General features: G+C 40.8%; 2 protein-coding genes across 3 annotated transcripts in view; both read left to right on the top strand.

Moving 5' to 3' along the window:
- The window catches only part of LOC103394329 (valine--tRNA ligase, mitochondrial-like), a 15,814-nt gene extending 6,692 nt beyond the window's left edge, over positions 1 to 9,122 (top strand). The window contains exons 15-27 of the mRNA XM_025065346.1: positions 1,537 to 1,607; positions 1,756 to 1,826; positions 1,921 to 2,046; positions 2,154 to 2,258; positions 2,732 to 2,800; positions 2,917 to 2,995; positions 3,812 to 3,822; positions 4,093 to 4,335; positions 5,476 to 5,745; positions 6,373 to 6,484; positions 6,612 to 6,805; positions 7,192 to 7,341; positions 8,319 to 9,122. Coding sequence (XP_024921114.1) covers positions 1,537 to 1,607; positions 1,756 to 1,826; positions 1,921 to 2,046; positions 2,154 to 2,258; positions 2,732 to 2,800; positions 2,917 to 2,995; positions 3,812 to 3,822; positions 4,093 to 4,335; positions 5,476 to 5,745; positions 6,373 to 6,484; positions 6,612 to 6,805; positions 7,192 to 7,341; positions 8,319 to 8,384 — 1,567 coding nt within the window. The 3' untranslated portion in view covers positions 8,385 to 9,122. The remainder of the gene's footprint in view (positions 1 to 1,536; positions 1,608 to 1,755; positions 1,827 to 1,920; positions 2,047 to 2,153; positions 2,259 to 2,731; positions 2,801 to 2,916; positions 2,996 to 3,811; positions 3,823 to 4,092; positions 4,336 to 5,475; positions 5,746 to 6,372; positions 6,485 to 6,611; positions 6,806 to 7,191; positions 7,342 to 8,318) is intronic.
- A 1,269-nt stretch (positions 9,123 to 10,391) lies between these two features.
- mgat1b (alpha-1,3-mannosyl-glycoprotein 2-beta-N-acetylglucosaminyltransferase b) lies at positions 10,392 to 18,666 on the top strand. 2 transcript variants are annotated; one of them, XM_017041300.2, is made up of 3 exons: positions 10,392 to 10,932; positions 14,555 to 15,821; positions 16,859 to 18,666. In XM_017041300.2, the coding sequence occupies exons 2-3, from the start codon at positions 14,958 to 14,960 to the stop codon at positions 17,555 to 17,557; spliced, it is 1,563 nt and encodes a 520-aa protein (XP_016896789.1). In that variant the 5' UTR covers positions 10,392 to 10,932; positions 14,555 to 14,957; the 3' UTR covers positions 17,558 to 18,666. The 2 variants fall into 2 exon arrangements, with proteins under 2 accessions (XP_016896789.1, XP_016896790.1); XM_017041301.2 differs by lacking the exon at positions 10,392 to 10,932 and adding an exon at positions 11,303 to 11,587.
- The last annotated feature ends 5,256 nt before the right edge of the window (positions 18,667 to 23,922 follow it).

Raw genomic sequence — 23,922 nt, 5'->3', positions numbered from 1 at the left:
TCTCTCTCTCTCATTCTGTCTCTCTGTGTCTTTGTCTCTCTTCATCTCTCTCTCCTGCGCGCTCTGTCTCTCTTTCTGTCTCTCTCCATCTCTCTCTCTTGCGCTCTCTGTCTCTCTCTGCGTGTCTCTTTCTTTCTCTAGCTCTTTCTCTGTCTCTCTCTCTCGCTCTCTCTCTATCTCTCTATCTTTCTATCGCTCTCTCTCTGTCTCACTCTCTCTTTCTCTCTCTCTCCCTGATATTTGAAAAAACACGCAAAACCATCTAATTAACCTAAGTGTTATATATCTATGCAGATTTTTTTTTTTTTTTACGTAACAGAGTTAATATGATAACTTTCTGTACATTATAGTATACCAGCCATCCATTACAGATGTCAACCACTTACTCCAAGACATTACATAGATTGAAATGTTCTGTATCACAAATCTTCGGAGACAAAAACAAGAAATTCGGCAGAAGCACCAAATTTGGGTGTAGGAGATTGAAAGATGGGGTTAAATCGCATTAGGCGAGAGGCAGATAATCACAGCAGGGCAGGAAGTGGAAGACCTGGAGCAAGACACAAAAAGGTGTGAAGCACAAGAAACACAAGAGAATGAGAAAGTAATCAAAGAGGGGAAAAACATCATTTATCTGGCAGGGCTTGACATGACAACACCTCCATGTCCCAAGATTCCTATTAAGATCATTAACCGTACTGTCTTTAGCTGGGATCCAAAATCTCTCCTCATGACGACAGCTCTCCTACTTCATGAGGAATGAGGTAGTTACAGGAGTGTAAAAACACAAAACTGCAGAAAGTGGGGGGAAAGTGTAACAGAAATCAAGAGGAAAGAAACAGGGTTAATAGGAAGTTGTCACGGAGAGCAAAAACATCATTTATTTGTCAAGAATTGGAAAAACGTTTCTGAAGAAAAAAGGCTTGAAACAATTGTTGACAGTACATATACAGTACATATATACAGTATATATATACAGTATATATTTTATGTATATATATATATATATACATTATATATACATATTTCTATATATATATAATGTATATATGTATATATGTATTTTACATATGCATATGTATATATAAATGTTAATATATATGTATATGTAAATATTTACATATGTATATATTTGCGTTTACGTTTATATAATATATATGTATATCCAAATATACATACTGTATATACACACACATATGTAATCATAAGCATATATACAGTGCATATACACACATATATATGAACACATACACACATGTATTTAAAAAATTAAATATACAATATGTATAGTATAGTCACATATACACATATACATATATAAACATATACTTTATACACGCACACACATATTAACATATATGTAACATATATGTTTATGTATGTATTTGTCATTGTGCTCAGATCTCCAGATAACGGTACGCAAACTGTCATTGCTCCAGGCACTTTGTGTTGATAACGAGGTCAAAAATTCTACTTTTTGCACTGTACTGTTAAACTGCATTCAACGGAAGTCGACGAACGCGTGAAGTGAACGAGTGAGGCGGCGTGGGCTGCTCCGAATGCTCGGCCACCTAACGTAACCTTGCCTGTATCTCAAATCTTTACTGGTATCTCGAAGCAAAATTTTGCTCAAAGGCTAGCTCGTATCTCGAAACACTCGTATGTCGACATGCTCGTATCTCGAGGTTCCACTGTATTGCTAAAATATGCGTGACTTCTACATGATCACACACACACACGTGTCTCTCCTATAAGACCCCGATGTCCTGGACACCTGGTTCTCCTCAGGCCTGTTTCCCTTTGCCATGCTTGGTTGGCCAGAACAGGTACTGCACTTTTTCGAGCCACAGCCACAATAGCGTAGTGAACATCTCACACTCACCACTACAGTACTTTGACCTCAGCCTCTACCTCCCGCAGACGGCTGACGTGCAGCACTACTACCCTAACTCTATTCTGGAGACGGGCAGTGACCTCATCTTCTTCTGGGTGGCCAGGATGGTTATGTTGGGCAAAGAGCTAACGGGACAGCTGCCTTTCAAACAGGTGATTCCTGTCAAATCCACAGCTGATCAGAACATAAACACCATCGTGCTATCGTATCTACTGTTGATTTTTTTTTTTCTTTTTCTTTATTCCATTAATCCGCTCAGGTTCTTTTTCACTCCATGGTGAGAGATAAACATGGAAGGAAAATGAGTAAATCTCTGGGAAACGTCATCGACCCGTTAGATGTAATCAATGGAGTCTCGCTGGAGGTAGGTGCAGATAATTTGTCTGCTTTATAGAATGTCTTTGTTGTGTCATTTTGGCCATTTTTGGTATTTTTATGTTTCATTATTATCATTGGACATTGATAGAAGAAGAAAAATTCAATAAAGGTAATAAAAAATAAAATAAAAAAATATATACACATATTTATTGTATATTTAAATACTTACATGTAATATATATTATATATTTATTTATTAATTACTAGACATTTGGGGCGACCCTCATTTGAATTTCCGACCCTGAGTTTTTGGAAAAACCCTGGGATTAAAAAATATATTTTTATTCTTGTTATTTGTGAACTGTAAAGCAGTTAAACGTTTTTTTTTTTTTTCCTCTTCAGTGACAATGGAGATAACAGGAAACAGGAAACAGCCTCGTTTCACAGATGTCCTTAGCGTTTCCCCTTGACTCATGTAAAACTCTTTTCCTCTTTTTTTTGTTGTTGTTAATATTTCAGAGACTTCAGGAAAAAGTGATGGAAGGTAACCTTGACCCCAGGGAACAGATGGTTGCTCTAAAAGCACAGGTCAGGTTTTTTTTTTTTTTTTTTTTGTCGAAGTTGGTTGCGCGCTCATATGGTGTGTAAACTCACGAGTTCCTCTGTTATCTATGCCCCCCTCCCCCCCATCTGCTTCCACACAGAGCAAAGACTTTCCCCAGGGGATCCCTCAGTGCGGGACAGACGCACTTAGGTTTGCTCTCTGCTCTCACAAGATGGAGGGTGAGTGACTCTCATGAAAGACCAATTGTCAGATCGAATGAATGTAAAACACTGTTTACGCTTGGACTGAAAGCGAGTGAGACCAGTCATGAGGGTATGTCATGATATGTCCAGCCTTACACTACACTAGACCAGGCATGGACCGGAGCCGACCCACCAAACTTTTCCAAATTATATAATTTATTTATATTATCATTATACTTCTGCCTTTTCCCTGCAATACCCACGTTTCCCCAATAGATGGTGTAGAAAATGATATAAGTGTTTTAGCATTTTAACCTTTATGCATGACTTTTACATGTCAATTATCTTAGTTCACACGAACGCTCCATGTATCTGCTCCTGACACGACCCTTCTGTTAAATTGTGGCCCGCAAGTCAAAAAATGTGCCCGTGCCTGCAGTAGACCCATCAATTATTATTGTATAATAATATATTTTAGCCTCATAATTAGCATAATTGCCCGATTCAGATTTGAAGGTTTTCAGAAAAAAAACACTCTGATTGGCTGATGATATAGCCAATGAGGTACAGTATGTCCGCAGTGTCAGGAGAGTAGATTTTGGAAGTTGCAAGTTTAACAAAATATAACTGGGGCTAGTGTGTTCCAACTTTCTTTTTGAGCCACGGCACACCAGCAAAACACAAATGTACATGGAATAAAAGAATCATTAAGATTCAATTCAATAACAATTCACTCACTCGGGTATAAATCCCGAGCCTCTTTAGTTGAACACAAATGTGACATATCCGCAGGAATTGAAGAAAGACACACATAAAGCTCTTGATATTACGTTTTAATGCTATCCTCTGCAGCTATGATTTGGGCACGAACTGACCGTGGTACTAGAGACTTAATATTTCCTTCTGTTTTTATAAACACTTTTCATACACACAGGCCATTCACACAATATTTCAGCGTAGCGGCTTTTTAGTCAAGCACTTGATTTTTGAGAACGTCTGCTGAGATGGTTTACAAAGTGAAACACAAAAAACTGTTTTTAAAGTATTTCTAACCAACTTCATATGAATTAAAAACATCTTTAAATCTTCCTCTGTATTTGTGTTAGTCACTCGCTCTGTTCTGTGTCCCACAGGAATACGTCAAATCTGTGCAGCCCCGGCAGCAGAATAGAAATTGTTCAGAGGTCGGGTCGGACATAAAGCCCAGTGACGCTAACACTGTCCTCTATCACTGCGTGTCGGTTTGCCTGGCTTTACTCTCACCGTTCATGCCCTTCGTCACCGAAGAACTTTTCCAAAGACTCCAGCCTTTTAAACACGGATCTGTTTCCCAAGACAGTCTGTGTTTGCAGCCGTACCCCTGCTCCTCACAACTGGTATGAACACGACAATCATTTATCACTCTTTGAAATGTGCAGTGACTACAGTATAAGGTAATGCTTTTTAATACGTTAATTGTTTATATCACCTTTTTTATACCAAGGACTGGTCGGCCAGTACCGACCACTCCTGAGGACCGTTTGTAGAATTATCATTGAGCATCATTACATTTTCGAAATAAAATATATTTTTTAAGACTTCTGTTAGTATTGCAGTCTCAGTGACATGCTTTTTAAATATTGCCAGAATATCTTATCTATGAAGAAAGTAAACCCACTGTCCCACTGTGTCCCAGTACCAAATAAGTTATGGACTGGTACTGGTCCGCGGACCAGGGGTTGGGGTTCTACAAACCACCTTCAAGATGCACTAAAATGACTGGAATCCACCAACTCTATGAAGCCAAATTAGAGTTACCTTGTGATTGACCTTGTGTGTGCGTTCAGACAAAGATTAAGCTGTGAAGCTTATGTTCACACAAGTAAAAAAAGACTGTTTACTGTTTTCTTTTTCCTTAACCACTAAGTCACCACTGCCCCTCACTGCCCCCCCCCCACAGGGGTCGACCCTGATAAACAAGTAGAATATGATTCTATGTAAGACATATTCTGAATCTCTTATCTATTCTATTATCTATTAAAATATATAATTTCATGTTTGTTATTTTCACACTAACAGCCACTAGAGGGCACTCTAGGTTTGCGTACCAGTATCTGCTACTCCTGTACCACTGAAAATGTACATGTTCGTTGCTTTCACATTGACAGCCGCTAGAGGGCACTCTAGCCGGCTGGTGCGACTTATACTCCGAGTGACTTATAGTCCGGAAAATACAGTAACGTTCTTTTCCAGTGAACTTCAGTGTTCTCACACGGTCACTTTTAACACTATTTGCTGTTAATATTTCCTTCTGTTTTTATAAACACTTTTCATACACACAGGCCATTCACACAATATTTCAGCGTAGCGGCTTTTTAGTCAAGCACTTGATTTTTGAGAACGTCTGCTGAGATGGTTTACAAAGTGAAACCCAAAAAACTGTTTTTAAAGTATTTCTAACCAACTTAATATGAATTAAAAACATCCTTAAATCTTCCTCTGTATTTGTGTTAAAGTACCCACTCGCTCGGTTTTAGTCGTTCGCTCTGTTCTGTGTCCCACAGGAATACGTCAAATCTGTGCAGCCCCGGCAGCAGAATAGAAATTGTTCAGAGGTCGGGTCGGACATAAAGCCCAGTGACGCTAACACTGTCCTCTATCACTGCGTGTCGGTTTGCCTGGCTTTACTCTCACCGTTCATGCCCTTCGTCACCGAAGAACTTTTCCAAAGACTCCAGCCTTTTAAACACGGATCTGTTTCCCAAGACAGTCTGTGTTTGCAGCCGTACCCCTGCTCCTCACAACTGGTATGAACAAGACAGTCATTTATCACTCTTTGAAATGTGCAGTGACTACAGTATAAGTTAATGCTTTTTAATACGTTAATTGTTTATATCAACGGTCCCCAACCTTTTCTGGCCAGTACCGACCAATCCTGAGGACCGATTGTAGAATTATCATTGAGGATCATTACATTTTCGAAATAAAATATTTTTTTTAAGACTTCTGTTAGTATTGCAGTCTCAGTGACATGCTTTTTAAATATTGCCAGAATATCTTATCTATGAAGAAAGTAAACCCACTGTCCCACTGTGTCCCAGTACCAAATAAATTATGGACTGGTACTGGTCCGCGGACCAGGGGTTGGGGTTCTACAAACCACCTTCAAGATGCACTAAAATGACTGGAATCCACCAACTCTATGAAGCCAAATTAGAGTTACCTTGTGATTGACCTTGTGTGTGTGCGTTCAGACAAAGATTTTGATCGTAACAATTTACCGGTTACTTTTTCTACATTTATTCTTCTTCCTGTTGCTGGCTGTGAAGCTTATGTAAAACATTGGTATCGCTGACACCATTGACTGTTTTTTTTTAATCTGTTTTGGCTGCTGTCTTGTTTGTTAAAAAAAAAAAATCTCCTCTTCTTCTCAGAATCACTGGCATTTCCCTGAGGAGGAAAAGGCGTTTCTTCTGATTCAGGAAGTCGTCCGAACAGCACGCTTGCTACGAGCACAGTGTGGCCTGACCAAAGACAAACCTGCCAGTAGGTGAAGAATTAAAAAAATATACAGTATGTCAAGAAATATTTAAATGCCTGTTGTACAGATAAATTAATATATCTAGTAATTTGCATTTATATTGTGGTTATGTGTTGGGTTTTTTTTTTTCAGTGTGGGCAGCATGTTCGCCCAGTCAGGCCCGGATTCTTACTCGGTATGGGTCAGCAGTTTGGACTTTGGGTCGGATGTCAAACCTCCATATCTACTGTCCCACTGGAGCGGACGCTACCTGTTCTGCTCCTCCGCCTGAAGGAAGCCTCATTGGGGTGGTGGACCACACCTGCCAACTACATCTTCAGGTCGAGGTATGCTCATTATCTGTCGGGGTTTTCTCTCATTTAGGCAACACAGTGTGTTTGAGGAGAACGAGAGAACGAGACGTTTTTACTAAGTTTATGGGAGACGGTGACTTCACCACGAAACACCAAAGGTCTAAGCCCTAATCTCAACAGCATAAATACTGTCGACAGATACCGTTATCTGTTTTGCAGATAATAAATTATAAAGATTTTCATTATTGAAAATTGAAAAAAAAAACAAAATAAAGATTTTCATTATTGAAAATTGAAACGATTTTTACGATTCTGTATACAATTACAGTCTTGTACCACATTTTGTTAGTGATTGACCACTGTTTCCGATCCACTTGATCACCTGTGACATTCAGTTGTGTTTTCTTGTTTTTGGACAGAAAGGATTAAACGCCGACAAACAGATCAGGCAACTCTCCCAGCGCAGAGATAAGCTCGTTCCGAAACTCAAGGAAATCCTTGACTCACTTCAGTCTCCGGACTATCTGACCAAAGTTCCTGCTCATGTCAGACACAGGATGGATAATAAGGTGAGTTCCCGTTGGTCGAGTGAAGTGAAGCTCTGCTGCGTGGAATGTTTTCGTACTGTTGGTTTAGGAACAAGGTGCGTTGGATTTCGGGTCTGTGTTTTGAAACGTGTATATTTGCAAATTGTGGAGAGAAATGTATTTTAATATTAAGGGCAACACTGATGTCAGTGCGAGTGACCAATAACAATCACCGAACGAATCCCTCACATTTTTGGACTGAATGGAGAGGTGGATAGATGACTGGCCTGAGGGATGGATGGATGGCTGGAATGATGGATGGATGGTTGGATGGATGGATATATAGATTTAGTGATAGAATTGCCAGTGTTTTCCAGACTATAAGTCACACTTTTTTTCATCCGTTTACTAGGTTTGCGACCCAGTTACTGATAGCCACTAGAGGGCACTCTCGGCTTGTGTATCTGCTACTCCTGTACCACTGAAAATGTACATGTTCGTTATTTTTACACTGACAGCCGCTAGAGGGCCCTTTTGCGACTTATACTCCTGAGCGACTTATATACAGTATGGTTTTTTTTTCTTCGTCATTATGCATTTTTTTGGCCAGAAAATACAGTATCTGTATTTGTATTCAGTATCGGTGAGTATATAAATGGAAATGCTCGTACTGGTATCGCTGTGTAACAAATGTCCCAGTACTATTCTATAGTGCACAGCACTTATGCAGGAAATGACTGAGGTAACTTTAGTCGGGATAATAAGCTTATCTGAGAGAGTCGTATTAAATTAACCTTTTAACCCAAAATGCAAGGTATTCTAAGTACATGTTTCCCGTACAACCAGTAAAAATAAACCGATTGTCATTGGTAATTACAGTTGATTCATTCAAGAGAAACATGAGTTTTTGATCCCGTGTGGGATAGTAAACATCTACATGAATTAGGGAAACCTAATCCTATTGATTTTTTTTTTTTTTTTTACCATGTTTTTAATTTTGAACCCCTTCCCTTGTTCAGCGGGCCGCGTTGCAACAGGAGCTGAATACCATCGAATGTCAGCTCAAGGCTCTGCAGGAGGAATAAAGAGCAGGATGAGTCCACCATCGAAGGATCTGTGGAAGAACGCTGCTCGTGATTGAATTGTTATTAGAGGATCCCGAGCTGTGGGTGGTGGAGCAGGCACCAGCATGCTCCTGAACGGGCCCACACGGTTGAGTTGACTGCGCAGGAAATGTTTTATTTTGTGTGTTTATGTGTCTGCATATGTACAGTGATCACTAAAATTGTCAAACTGATTTTGCTTCAGGGGCCACATACAGCCTGATTAGATGTCAAGTGAGCTGGACCAGTACAATCATAACATCATTACCTATTAATAACCATAAGTTCATGTTTTCCCCCTTTGTTTTCATGCAAAGAAGTACAAGTATATTAGAAAACATTCCTATTTATTGAAATATTATTTGAAAAAACATCATGAACATGAAATGTTGGTGCATTTTTTTTTTACTTTAAAAATTCATCAAGCGGGCTGCATTGACCAACCCCAGCGGGCCAATTTTTGCCTGCGGGCCGTATGTTTGACAGCTCTATGCTCTATGTCTTCTACGGTGAATTAAAAAGACGTTGCATATCGATTATGTTCAAAAATGGATCATCAAACTCTTATTTACTTATATACTACTGTATTACTTTCCTATAATAAATAGGTCTGTCTTTTTAGTTATTCCGCATGTGTTTTGTTGTTTATGATCACCGAAAGATCAGTTCTTTATTTATTTTTATTATTATACATTATTAGTATAATGGTGGTGAATTTAATATATATATATATATATATTCAAAACAGAATAGTACATACTTACAGGTTCATCCCAATCATCCTTTATCAAATACAGTATATCCGCTATTTCTCTTGAGTACTTTTCCAAACCACCTTAACCTTGTTTCTCTAACTTAATCTCCAAACTGCTTAACCTTAACTCTGCCTCTGATCTGCTCATGTCTTTATTATATCCATCCTGGCCACTCCCCATTTTAGATCTCTCTCTCTCTCTCTCTCTCTCTCTCTCTCTCTCTCTCTCGTCGACATTATGGTCATCAGAGTTTGCTGTTTTCCTCTCTGTATAACAATGCAGCTCCTTCTGATCTTATTTGAATATTTCCACCAGCACTTCAGATGGAAAAATTGTAATTCGCACCACTCTGTGTTGACATGAAACCAAACTACTGTTTATTCACCTGAATTCACCTTAGCCTTGCTTCGACAACTAGTTCCAACTATTAAGATCGGCTACGCCAAAAGATCCTGGAATATGCAATGTACAAAGACACTAATAATGTAGTTGATTACCTTGAAACTTGCAAAGCCAGATTTAAATATGGGGCAGACGTACATCATTCTGTCAAATAAAGCAACTCAGGTTTTACACAATGAACACTAGCCCTACCATGAAACACAAAAAAATGGAAGTATAAGGGAAAGGGAACTTTGATGAACTGACGCAACCCCGTGTGGTTACCAGAAATCATGTGGTTGTGGAAAAAAATTTTTTCTTGAGCAGTTATCAACAAAAGTTGACCCTGTAATGCCAGGTTAATGTAATCAACTGCCTTTTCTTTTTTAGTCTTTTTCTTATCTGGACATAGTCAATTATCATGTTTTGATTGATAACACATTTTAGGCATAAATAGACATAAATATCTTAGTATATATTAGGGAAGTCCGATAATATCGGCCGACTGACGTTATTGGCCCGATATTAGCATAATTATGTAATATCTGTTAAGTCTCGTTGTCGTTTTTTCCTCCGATAATGAAATAGAAATATCAATATACAGTATATATATATATTTATTTTAAACAAGCCTAAGGGAATGTCTATAGTTATGTAAAGTGAATATCAAATACGTAGTTATATATAGTAATGTGGATATATTTGTTTAAAGTCATTTATTTAAATGGAGATACGATAAATATTTAGCCTTTATACTTGAGGTTGAGGTTAAATTAAAAAAAAATGTCTTTGACAGGTTAACCGTTGTTGTTCCTCTTTGCTGTTACCGTTTATTAGCAGTTAACAGTGTGTTGACTGCATGTGTGCTGACTCGACTCTGTTCAGATCAAGTCGGTCAACCCTCGCGTCAGTAAACCGGAAGTTTACGTGTGTAGTCAAATGAAAAAAAAAAAAAAAAAACGCCGTCACGAGAGGAGTCAGCCGGTGGTTGAGGTAAAGCCAGCTGGACCGAAAGAAAGTGAGGCAGCGCAAAGGAGAAACAAGACTCGCGTATTTCCACACATGTCGCCTCCGTTGGCGACAGACCGTCGGTACCGTTGCTGTCACACTTTCGCCGCAGCCTGCTAATATATTAGCTGCCGCTGGCGACGGAGGGAAAGCAAATGGAGCTGCCGTGAGCCACAGCCAGAGGCGGAGGTGCGACCAGCTGTGGAGCCGACACAGATACATTATGTGCGGTGAATGTGACTTCGCGAGGATGAAGGGAGGCTCCAGTGGCGGCTAATGTTAGCCATATAAGCAGCTAGCAGCCGGTCGGTGCTGCTGTTTCGTCCAAGTCTTACGCCTCTCTTAGATAAACGCTGCACCGCGCGACTGAGCCGAACGACTCAGAGGTAAGTGTAGTCTCACTCATGTGTGCAGACCTTAAAACCAATGCAGTCAAAACCGTTTACTGCTGCCGCTACACGTAAGCCAGCGAGCTAAAGGCTAGTTAGCCCGACGACTCGCTATATATAGGCATTGTTAAATTGCCATATCAATTTTGGGAGCAAAAACAAACACGACCTGCTGTGAAAGCCATGTCCGTGTTCGCTGCGTTAGATCCACTGACAGTTTGTTGTCACTGTCAGTTTACTTGACAGTGACATAAGCATGTGAAGCATAATAGTTGGGGGATTTTTTTGGGACTGGGAAAGGACACCGGATTTATAAAACCTGTGAAGCATAATAGTTGGGGGATTTTTTGGACTGGGAAAGGACGCCGGTATCAGATGAAAGTAAACCCATCGTTCATCTCGGCAGAGTGAAGTGTAGTGACGTGAATCGTGAGCCAATAAGTCCATAGTTTCAGTAACGGCTCTGCGCTAGGCGTCTCTGTCATTGTGATTCTCGTCCTACCAGCCAGTTCCACGTTGTCAGACAGGAAGGAGAGGGTTAAAGGAGAAGAACAGAGTTTCAGTTGGTACAGTTTGAGAAAAGAGCAACAGTTGTTTCTCGTCCTCGTCAGGGACAGTGCTCCTCCTTTGTCAGGCAATCGTATAACCTCAGGTATGCATAATTTCGACCTCTTTTTTTTTATTTATTTTTTATAGGATGTCACATCTGATTTTCATTTTTGTGCGAAATCCTTTGGCTTTTGTCACCAACTGGAGGACGTTTTTATTACTAAGAGCTCACTTACCATTTATTAAATGGAAAGATAAATTATGCCAGCTGCTAATAATGCCTGTTTTCGTGCAGAAGACGAGCTCATTTTGGAGTTTAATATGTTTAATCACAATCATTGCTGTCAACAGTTCTCTAAAAAGTTTAGTAGATTTTTATTTATTTTTTTTAAATTTTTGCACAAGTATTTATAAGAGGTTATATTAAATTGCTGTCTAACAAACAACATTTTGAGTGTGATTTTTTTTTTTTCCAGAGCAAAAAACATTGGTTAGATGTCTTCTGCTAATTATAGGACAACATTTTGAGTGTGATTTTTTTTTTCCAGAGCAAAAAAACGTTGGTGAGATAATTAGTCTTCTGCTAATTATAGACCGTTAGGAGATTATAGTGGATGTATATTTGTCAACACTAATAGGTTTAGCTGCTTCCGCTTTTCTTAAAGCCTCAGCGAAGAACTCGGTTTCATTCTTGTCTCGCTCACTTTTCTGTACCTACAGCAGTTCACGAAACTGCCTGCCTGCGGAGTTCTGCTCAAGTGACTTTTGCACTGAAGCTTGTTTGTCGATGGTGGAAAATGTGGAGTTTGACTCCACAGCCTTATCTGTGGTAGTAGTTGATGTTTTAAGCGTTAAAAGTCTGTTGTAGAATTTGGTTTACATCAATGGTTCGCGTCCTTCTTTTTCCTGTTGATAGTTACATTAGGTCAAGCAATGATGATAACAAACTAAGAATGATCTATTATACCGGAGTTATTTTATTGTCAGTCTTTTAATGATTTACACAAGTTAATTTGTCTGGATTTATTGGCGTTCTCTGCTCTATAAATTGCAGATAGGAACATACAAACAGATCTGAATGGAAAAAGTAAAAAAAAAATCAAAAAAAAATCATAAAGACAAAGAAAAGATAAAAGAAAGAGCACAAGGCTCAGAGGACGTAGTGACTGAAAGGCTGCAGAACCCTTTGATGAAACAAAGGCTCTACAGTAGTTTGGATTGAAAATTTCCCAACCAGACCAAAGGTCACAAAGTGGACAATGCCTTTTTTAGCATGGAAACGTCTGTCCTTTTTTAAAAGATATCATACCCACCTACTACTAGATACCAATAAGGGGTCCAGTAATATTAACTGAAGTGCAAATATGTTTAAGGTGAATTGATAATATAATACTAGCAGGACATTGACACAGCATTTTACTCGTGTCTAAGGAAAATGTCAAGTAATTAAAGGAGCAATATCAATAAAATAAAGATAGTTTTTTTTTTTTTCTTCTCTACACGGGCCAGGAAAGATCAAGCTAGTTGTCACCTTTGCTTACCTTTGGACAACCCTCTTGGCAGGAACTGAACCTTGAGCATCCTTCAGGATAAGTGGCCTAGAGGTTTTGTAATTTAACAGGTAATCGTCCTCCTTTAGCAAATAAGGGATAGGTTCTTCCGACAGGATGAGGGCAGTTAGCTCTATCCAAAGCCCTACAAGCCCCAGGTCCTTTGATTAAATCCTTAATCTCCTCCTTTATGGTTGGTGTACTCAGCAGATCTACCTGGACTCGAAATGGGGAGGTCCAAGAGAGAACCAAAAACACGTTTACATTAATGCAGTTACATTTACAAGAAGAGGATTAACAATCAAGCTACATAAGAGGATGTTTAGAGAAGGAGGCCACTGCAGGAAAAGGGAGGTACAGGAAAATGCTAGGACAGGAGGTGCCCTCCTAATAGCTGGGTTTTCAAGTGCTTTTTGCAAATAGCCCCCTTTTTCCGATAGTTACTCGGTACTCGGCCATATGAGAAGAGCCTGGATTGTCTTGTACAAGGGGGTGAGTGGAGTGGTCTCGGGTTAACATAAGGCTCTATCAAGATACTTAAGTACATTGGAGCACACCCATTATGTACCGTGTAGGCTAGCAAGAGTGATTTGAATTTGATGCATGTAGCTTTGAATGGCCAGCGTAGCACAGTGAACAGAAGGGTGACCTCTCATCCCTTAAAGCTTTCATAGTGCCCAGAGCTGTTTTGTTTTTGTTGTTGTTATTGTTTTTTTGCATCCTGCCCATCGCATTATCTTTCTCACTGGAGTGAAAATTTAGTTTTACATTTCGCTCTGGTCAGGTTTCAACTGGTTTTATCTTTTTTTTTTTAAATGTCTTCAACAGATTTTTTTTTTTTACCCTCCCTCCCTCTTTTATCAAGTTGTCTTTGTAGGTTCTCAGTTATCCGGGTCATCTTAAGTGATGTTGTTCAGTGAAGCGTGTTATTTTGTAAAGAGACATGTCGTATTTATAACACGGCAAGTCCTCCTGGTGCTTTCAATACTTCATCGCCCGATTGGTGTCCACGGAGGGTAATGGTGTGTTTATTCCTGGAATGAACTTAGTCTGAGTTTATTACGATGCATTTCTTTTGCATGGTTCATTGGGATACTTCAGTAATAAGAAAAAGTGGCCACACACAGAAAAACACGGAGAGACCACAGGAGATGACAAAAGGATGTTACTTCATAAATATTCACACAAAAATTAAATTCCAGATTGTGTATTGTGCCACATAAAAATAGGAGAATTAGAACTCAGTAATGCAAAAGGATGTTACTTCATAAATATTCATACAAAAATAAAATTCCAGATTGTGTGTTGTGCCACGTAAAAATAGGAGAATTAGAAGTAAGTCAGTAATCTGTCATCGAGTCTACACCAGAGCTGCCCATTAAATGTGGTGACTGTCAATATGTCAATCATTTTCTTACAAAAACCACAATAATAAATGTCAGATTCTTCACCAGACAATTTATTTCAAACAATCGTTTATGATTTTTTTTTTTTGCTTTTCTCGTCTGCTTCGTTTTCAGGATGACGACCGAAGGATAGCAATTAAAACTTCCATACCTGCATCCCAATGTGACCCCACTTCCCCCCATCCCTTTTCTTCAAGACCACTCAGAACTCTTTTAACCCCCCCCTATTCCCTTTCGAACCTGTGAGAGTGCTCGCCTAACCTGATGGTCTCACATCCCCGGGGATTGAATTGAGTATGCTGCTTCAACGTCATTTGTGTCATGCGAATTCATTTTTAAGTAAACAGTCCTCCTGACATTTTCTTTGGCCCAGAGAGAGAGAGGATGCTTCTCAAATGAGAAATGCTTATAATGTAACTGTAGTCCACCCTCCTACCTACCCGAGAGTACCTTCTCTGTTTCCATCACTGGTTCTTCAACAGCCAAAACTCGAATCCTTTCCCGGGGTTTAAGGGCCATGGTGCGTAAGAAAGGTTCTCTTATACTATGCGGTGCTTTTTTGTTTGTCGCCTGGAACGCTTTGCTTCTGCTGTATCTATGGGGCCGCCCTCCTATTGGCCGCCCCGGAGAAGGGGGAGGAGCCGAACCAGGTGGAAATGAGGAGTGGGGCATGGGCCAAGGTAAAGGAGGCCACGTCAACCTGGCGGGCGAGGTGATCCGACTTGCAGAGGAGGTCGAGATTCAACTGGAGACCCAGAAAAAGCTGCTGAAGCAGATAGAAAATCACAGGGCGCTGTGGGCGCGGCAGAAGGATGTCGGCAAGCGACAGGCGGACGGTACCAAGCAAGTTAAACACGAGGTCGTTCACAAGCCTTCAAGGCCTCCTCTTCCTCCCAAAGGAGCTGATGCCGTGCTCCCACCTGACGTGCATCTCACACAGAAGCCTTTTCAAACGGTAGCGCCCGATTCCAAGCCAGAACAGCAGCAGGTTGACGAAGCAAAGGCCGAGGGAGAGAAGAGCGATTCGCCGACCTCGTCTGCCAGCCCGGAGGTCGTCATTCCCATTCTTGTCATCGCCTGTGACAGGGTGACAGTGAAGCGAAGTTTGGACAAACTCATACAGTATCGCCCCTCCCCAGAACAGTACCCAATCATTGTCAGCCAGGACTGTGGCCACGCCGAGACCGCCCGCGTCATTGGCTCATACGGCGATCGAGTGACGCACATAAGCCAGCCGGACCTGTCCGACATCAGAGTCCGACCAGAACACAGGAAGTTTCAGGGCTACTACAAAATTTCCAGACATTACCGCTGGGCTCTTAACCAAGTGTTTAACACTTTTTCCCAGTCTACTGTGGTCATAGTGGAGGATGACCTGGAGGTAAGAGCTTTCTCACACGTCAATCGATTTTCGCCATAAGTCGGAACTCGCATACTGCACACAAGTACCCGTGTCACTCAACCTACGCTAACGCAGTGGTTACATCGTAATCTAGGACATCGAAATATCAGTTTGACTTGCACTTCCGAGCCATAATAAAGAGCAAGTAAATTAAAAAAATATATACATTTAACAAAAAATCCAGCCAGGTTTGCTTTTCATCCGAAACAAAAAATGAAAAGGAAAAAAATGCAGAAGATGTGGTGGTGTTTACGTTACGAAAAAAAGAAAAGCCTTCCTGTGAAAGCATTTATCTAGAGTCTAGGCTCTGTGTAAAGCAAAAGGAAATTGCAACATAATTTGTGGCAAGCGTCATCGTCCTCTAAAGATAAAAGGAGAGCTTTTAAAAAAAAAAAAAAAAAAAAAAAACATTGCTGAACTGTGAGCAAATGTGAGGGCATGGCAGTAGTCGAGCAAATAAAGCGATGCGACTTAGCATTGAGGGGGAAAAAAAAAAAGTTAAAAAACAAGAATGAAAGTGACTAGGGAGACTAGAAAATTATACAAATGAGAGTGACAATAAAAAAATGAATAGTACATCAAGGCGTAAGGCTGCGTTATCTCAAAACGTCACTGGTCATACCGTGACACTACACACTCTAATACAGCAGGTGGCGGTTTGTGCCTAAAAACGTCGGTTGTGACCAGCTGTTAAACCTTGAGGTCAGATCTCTACGTAGCCTAAGTGCAGTGTTTTACAGTCTTTCTGTGAAGAAAATAATTCTTTCTAGTTAATACTTTAATTTAAAAAAAATGTTTTTTGCTTAATACATTGACAGTTAGCGAGGTAATTAAGACCTACTTACTTTGGTCAAAATTATTTAAGCTCATTTTGTTTCAAAATATTGTGATAAAATCGAAGAGGGAGCAAAAAAAAAAAAAAAAAAAAGCGAATCATATCGTATTGTGAGTTGAGTGTCTCGTTACATCCCTAAAAGTGACCATTTTCTCACCCCTGTGTGTTCTCTCTCCCGCAGGTCGCGCCCGACTTCTTTGAGTACTTCAGAGCTCTGTACCCAATCTTGCGCTCTGACCCCACCTTGTGGTGCGTTTCTGCGTGGAACGACAACGGCAGAGACGCCTCGGTGGACGCGTCCAAGGCCGAACTTCTTCACAGGACGGACTTCTTTCCCGGGCTTGGCTGGATGCTGCTCAAAGAGCAGTGGGCCGAGCTGGAGCCCAAATGGCCCTCGGCCTTCTGGGACGACTGGATGCGTCAACCCGAGCAGCGCAAAGAGCGCTCCTGCATCCGCCCCGAAATCTCACGGACTATCACGTTCGGCCGCAAAGGCGTGAGTTTAGGTCAATTTTTCGACCAGTACCTTCGTTACATCAAACTAAACACTCAATTCGTGCCTTTTACCAAACACAACTTGTCGCATTTGCTAAAAGAGAAGTATGACCCGCAGTTCGTCAAAGAGGTTTACGGCGCACCACTTGTGAAGATCGAAGAGCTGCAACAGGGCAGCTTGAAAGGTCCCGGACCGTTCAGGGTGCAGTATTCCAGCCGGGAAAGTTTTAAAGTTTTTGCCCGAAATCTCGGCGTTATGGACGACTTGAAATCCGGCGTTCCTCGAACAGGTTATAGGGGCGTGGTGAGCTTCCTGTACAGAGGCAGGAGAGTGTTCCTGGCTCCACCGGAGGGTTGGGTGCAGTACGACGTCAGCTGGAGCTGAGAGACCGATCGCAGGACAGTACGATGTGAACGTGGTTGAAGAAGAAGAGAGAGCACCTCGGTCAGAGGGAACTCTCTCAGACCAAAGAATATCAGCAGACGCTGCGTGTTATAAAGTAGACTGAGGCGGCGCGGACGGACGCTGCGCACGAGCACCACCCGCACCATCAAATTGTCACCCTGGTCCACGTGGTAGGAAGGCTGCCCAAAAATTGGGGGTGCTCATTCGGGTCCAGGGCCAGAGGATGTAGGAAGTTCATGGAGGACGAAACCCTTCAGATACAGTTTCAAAAGAGCTATTGGCAACGTGCCTTGCTTCATGGGCCCCGAATGTTTGAGTGTTTTTTTTTTTGTTTGTTTGTTTTTTTGTTGTTGCTGTGAATATAAGCCAAATGTAAACCTAACATGAAACCACAAAACAAGGGTTAGGAGCAGAGAATTTAATTTGAATTGTCAATAGGAAGAGGTGTTCTCTCAGTGTCGGCGATGGAACTACATAACAAAAAAAAAAAAAACCTGCACACTTGAGGTGAATCGTAAACAACTCATGTCAAGAACCATTGATGTCATGTTGAAATTTGACCCAAGTGTTGTTAAAGTTCGAGTCTAATGAGTAGCAGAGCTGTGCGCAAACAAAAAAACAAAACAAAAAAAAAACCCCACAGGGCCTCAGGTGGTAAACAAAGGCAACATCAAGCGCTCGACTCGCTTGTTACGTAAGTCTGCAGCCCGGATGGTTGTCGTTAAAGCAGGAAGGCTGTTTCATTCATGATGCAGAGCAAAGGAATCCCAGCTAAGGCGCAGACGCTAACTTCTTAAAGTGGCCCCGATTACACAAGCACCAAACCGGTTTTTAATCGAATGTTTTCTTTTGCTTGATTTGGAAACCCGCCTGGTGTAGATCACAGCCGTGTGTGCAGAGTAAAATCTCAATCGTGATCAATCGTCAATTCACGATTTCTTTTATCGTTTTTTTTTTTTAAATCCATTTGTTTCTGCGGATCGGCGAGATGCCTTTGGTAAGTTGTTTTTCGATATCTGACGTCGTTCCGTGTCCACTGTACGTCGTCGTCCGAGCACAGCGCAATACGATTTTTACGAGAACCACACCTGAAATAATAGATAGAACCTTAAAAAAAAAATATACGATTCGTACTCCACGTAAAGGATCTCTTCGCTCGCATAGGAGCGCAAAAAAGTTGTGGATTATGGAGTTCTCTTCGCTCGCATAGGAGCGCAAAAAAAAGTTTGGCTTGTGGATTATGGAGTTAAAAAAAAAAAGGCCACAAACCCTAACCCTAAACTCTCTGGTACCATCCAAGACCTTGTCCAAAAGAGATTTTTTTTTTTTTTTTTTTTTTTACCAAACTTCGTCAGCAGTTTGATCACAGATGGACGCCTCCTGGATGACTAACGTGTTCCAACGAGTTTTCCCCCAGAACACAGCTGCAGCTGGTTTCCCCCTTCTGCCCCTCCTGTGCCTCATGCTGCATGTGTCATTTTGTTATCTAGTGATCAAGTAGGAACGTGTTTATATTGTGTGCACATTTGGGTGGATTGGGAGATTGGGTAGAAATGGGGGGGGGAGGGGGAGCTAAAACCATCCACCTGTATCTCTAAAGTCCCTTCCGTAGACGCTGCTCCAAACAGGAAGTTCAATTTAGGCATTATTTGGAAAATGTTTGGCCCAGTCATGGTTTTATGGCTGTGACGAAGCAGGACAGAAGTTGGGACTAGAACAGGCGCGGGCAAACTTTATGACTCACGGGCCCAACAGGAGCAGATACGTGGAGCGTTTGGTGTGAACTAAGACAAAAGACGTTTAAAAGTCATGCATTTTCTACGCCAATTATATAATTTGGAAAAGTTTGGAGGGCCGGATTAGGAATGCTGAACGGACCGCATCCGGCCCCCAGGCCATAGTTTGCCCATGCCTGGACTAGAGTTCTAACAGTTGGGTAGAAATCTGTGACATCACTTTCTCAATGGGGGATTTCAAAATGTTCCTGTGTTAAATTTTTAAAACCCTGTGAATGATCTTTCGAGAAGTAATGAGCAATGCTAAATCATGGGTCCCCCAACCTCTGGTCCATGGACCGGTAATGGACCATGTGGTGGTGGTTTTTTTTGATAATTGAATGATCCGTTCAACAATGGGGCGGTATTACCGGTCAGCAGTAACGGTTAATACCTGCCGACCAGTACTTGGTCTAAATGAATTTCAATGGTGTTGAATAATTCCCCGTATGTGTTTTTACATCAGAATAGATTTAAATTACATTCGGGTTAAAAAGGGCAAACGTGTAAACAGCACTCCAGTTTCTCCAGTTTCCAATTCCAAGGCTGGTGGGGAAAGGTGTCGGTGGACAGACAAGCGTGTCACTGTGTGACCTTTAAGTCTCGGCCATTTCATACACAGCGAGTGGAGCGTGTAAAGGTCTTGAAACACAGGGGTGACCACCTCTTTTGCCTGTCAGTCCAGATAATACGAAAGGGTGACAAAAGTCACAAATGTTGGAAAACACAGACTTTATTAGAAAAATATGCGCGTTCCACTGAGCTAGTGCCGCTGCTGTCGACGTAGAAACGACTTCTCGTTTATAAGACCTGCAACCGTTTTCGAGATCTTTAGCTCTCCGTCGCTGTTGTCAGGAAGGTAAGCGAGACTAACGGCTCACACTGTCCAATCGAATGCTTTGGTTAATTGGAGCATTTCTTTCTTTCTTTCTTTTTTTTTTTTCAAAAAGCAAACACGCCCCCTTATCAAATCTCCAACACCACCTGTGGAGGTTTTGGGGTCTTTTTTGTGGGGAGCTCGGGGTTCTTTTTCAGAAATGTGTCGCCTGTCCGAATTTATTTCAATCACTCTGGTGTTCAGAGAAAGACTGTATTACTGTAATTAACGTAATAAAGCTGCACCTATATTTTGATTTTGCAAAATTGCTAGTGCTTAAAAGCCTAAATTCGGCAGTTGGCAGTTGGTGAACGGTGATTTGCGTTTTACATCATGATGCGGCTGATGAGTTGCATTGTTAGCATAAACCAGGGGTGTGAAACTCACTTGTTTCCATAGAAATACCGTGGTGAAGAGGAATAGTGGCGGAGTAGGTTTTAGTAAAATCCATCTTTTCCAGCACAACTGCCTTTGACTGAATGAGCTTTGTGGGTAAAAATAGGCGAAGGCCGTGTTAAAGGATGAAAACATTGAAGGGTATGCTATTTTTTTTAAAAGAGATTGAACCCAGTAATTGGTAATGACCTTGAGATTCCCGGTCATGGTATCGTAGTGACATGACCAATAACAATGACGTCAACTTAGGTTTGTTGAAAAACCGATCGTTTTTCTCTCTACTCGTTGTGCAGCGCATAAAAAGGCCGAGATATATGTTTTATCACTGTACTGTAATTAGTTTTGGGAGGTTAACGTAATTTGAATTGATTAATTCCCATGTCTGTATCCAGATGTGTAAAACCACTGCCTGATGCGTTTATAACTTTAACACCGCATAAATAAAAATGAACTATTTTGATATTGTCCTCATGCTGAAGAGTCACTCTTTCATTGGCGCAGCAGGTGCGGCGAACTCTCAAATCTGCGCACGCCTGTGTTTTTCTGTTTCGCCGAGGACGAAGGAGGAATTAAAACCTGATGTATAGAGCCAACATGGCCTACAGTCTGTCTGTCTGTCTGTCTATCTATCTAGTTAGCTAGCTAGGTATTTATCTATATATTTATCTAGCTAGCTAGCTAGCTAGATAAATATATAGATAAATACCTAGCTAGCTAACTAGATAAAAAGATAGATAAATAGCTAGCTAGCTAGCTATTTATCTATCTATTTATCTAGTTAGCTAGCTAGGTATTTATCTATCTGACTAGTTAGCTATTTATCTAGTTAGCTAGCTAGGTATTTATCTACAGCACAACAACCTGGGTATACATTTCTTAAAAACCTTAAAACAAGCTACCTAAAAGAACCTGGCAATGGTTGACCTGCAAAATGCCACTACTGTATGTAAATCATTATCTGAAGACAAAATTCATCCAGAAGTCTTTGAAATCTGTCATACATTCACTCCTCTGTGAAGAAGAAAAAAAAAAATTGCATTGAACAAAAGTACTAAACTTAAATATGCTACAATATCATATTATTTTCATGCACTTCAAGAGAAAAGTACTATACTGTAATTAAGTATTATTATTGTATTTTTGGAAATTATTTATTGAAGCATTTTCATCAATCAGTGATATAGAAATAGGATGCATTAAAATATCAATTAAGTTTAGATAAAAAATCTCTCCATGGCAGACATTACCAACACGTGGTTTTGTGCATTCTGCTTCGAAACATTTTGACATTTGTTTTTGACATCTGCAATACCAATATCAGCCACACGGGGGAGTGCGTGCGACAACTGTTGTCAGACTCTAATGTCCAACCCAAACTGTGTTCCCCTAGAAATACAACCTTGTCAGATAATCTGTATATTTGATTTTGCATACTTAGATCTGTTCTTGTGGAGATATTTTTTCAAATCTCCAGTGATTAGATATACAGTAATATTAATGCATGTTAACACACACACTGCCGCTGTCTTATACCACAGTTTGTAAAACTAAGGCTTTTTTCCTAGTTCGTCCCCCTAGTGGTCAATGATCATCTCAAAACATTACAGCGGGATTAAAATAAAAATAAAAAATCTTTTTCAAAAAAAAAAAAAAAAAATTAAAAAAAAATTTTTTATATTGCTCCATTTCTCCGTAACATAAAATCTGCTCGGGGTCAGAGGTCAGTGTCCAGTCTAAGCCACAGCTGGCCCATCTTGCATTGGGGTGAAGTGCAGCAGTTGGCCAGCATCTCTTTGCTTAAATTAATATCAATCATAGCTCCCGGGCTCAGCTACCCACCCCTCCATCGTCGCAGGGCTGCGATTGGCTCCCGGGACGGAGATCTGCGAGGGGGGTTCAGGAAAAGCTGCTGCATCAGTGTCCACTCACTGACAACAATGAGGCTAAATAACTAATGAGCCGTGTGCAGTGCTGATGGGTATTCCTCCTTCTGTTCTCAGTGTAGCCGTGGACATGACCAGCAGCCTATCTAGGGCCACACACCGGAGCAGGGCATGACAAAAACGAACAATGCTTTAGCTTATTAAAGCAACACAAAATTTTACCTTTATCACCAAAGAAGACACTTTGTAAGAAAAAGCTTTTCTGTCTGGATCACCAAAGAAGACACTTTGTAAGAAAACGCTTTTCTGTCTGGATTATTTTTTATATATATACATATATATTTTCGTCATTATTTTTTGGAGAGTTCCTGAAGAGAACAAGCTTTAACAACCCGAAGAGAGAAGAAAACCAAAATGAAACCAAGGATTTTACTCATCTGCCTGACATCACTCCACTGTCTGAGTAAGTATCTTTTGCCACCTGAATTTAAACTTACGTACCGAGGGTTTGAGAGTGAAGAATGACGTGTGCAGGTGAGCTGGAAAGTGAAGTTCAGCGAGCTTCGGCGTTTGAGGAGCACTTGCTTAGACTTTTTACTTCAATCGTTAAGCTAACAAATCACTAAAAAAAATATTGCCACGGTGTCTTTTACTGTGTTTGCTGAGCTTGTGATCACATCCCGTTGTTTTCTTGGAGATAGAGCTTAAGAGCGTCCTCATTGTACGTGATATGATGGTTGATACGATTGCGGTGCGAAAGTGTTGAAAAATATCCTGTCTTAAACCTAAATTGCTGCAAATGTGTGAAATTTTGGGTCACACTCTATGCAGACGATACGGCTTTGCCCAAAAAACAGTTAAATCGTTTAACTAATCGTAGACTTCAGTTTGTTCTGTAATGACATTGAAAAAATACAAATTTCTTAAGAAAATGTAACTACATTTTTCAACGTTAAGGCACAGAGAGCTAAAAAATAAAAGTCCGGTGACTAAAGCAACTGAGTCCGGAAGTATTTGGACTCTTAAACCCACAGTAATGATCAGTATACGAATCAGTTTCAGTGCTAGTTTTCATATGTTTACTGCGTATGTTTAAACCTAAAATAAACTTAAAATAAGCCCTCTCCCACACCCCCCACCCCCCCAAAAAAAAGCTCACATTAAAAACCCAAAGGTCAAGTTTTACCTCCAGCCACCGTGCTGTGGACAGCAACCAAAAAAAAAAATGTATTCAAGAGCCTGCCGAGAAGCTTTGCATGAGAAGGAGAGGGGAGCAGACGGTGTTTAGTCCGACCTTGTTGAAGGCAATGGGGTCACTGACCTCTGACCTTTAGGAGAGGGGGGGGGGTGGTGCTTCAAGTCACCCTGGTCAGCGGATATGGTCTGTGGAGGGGGCAGGCAGCGGATTCAATA

Source organism: Cynoglossus semilaevis, chromosome 18 (assembly GCF_000523025.1).
Source record: "Cynoglossus semilaevis isolate Cse_v1.0 chromosome 18, Cse_v1.0, whole genome shotgun sequence".
NCBI classification, from domain to species: domain Eukaryota; kingdom Metazoa; phylum Chordata; class Actinopteri; order Pleuronectiformes; family Cynoglossidae; genus Cynoglossus; species Cynoglossus semilaevis.
This window is presented reverse-complemented; position numbering and strand designations above follow the sequence as displayed.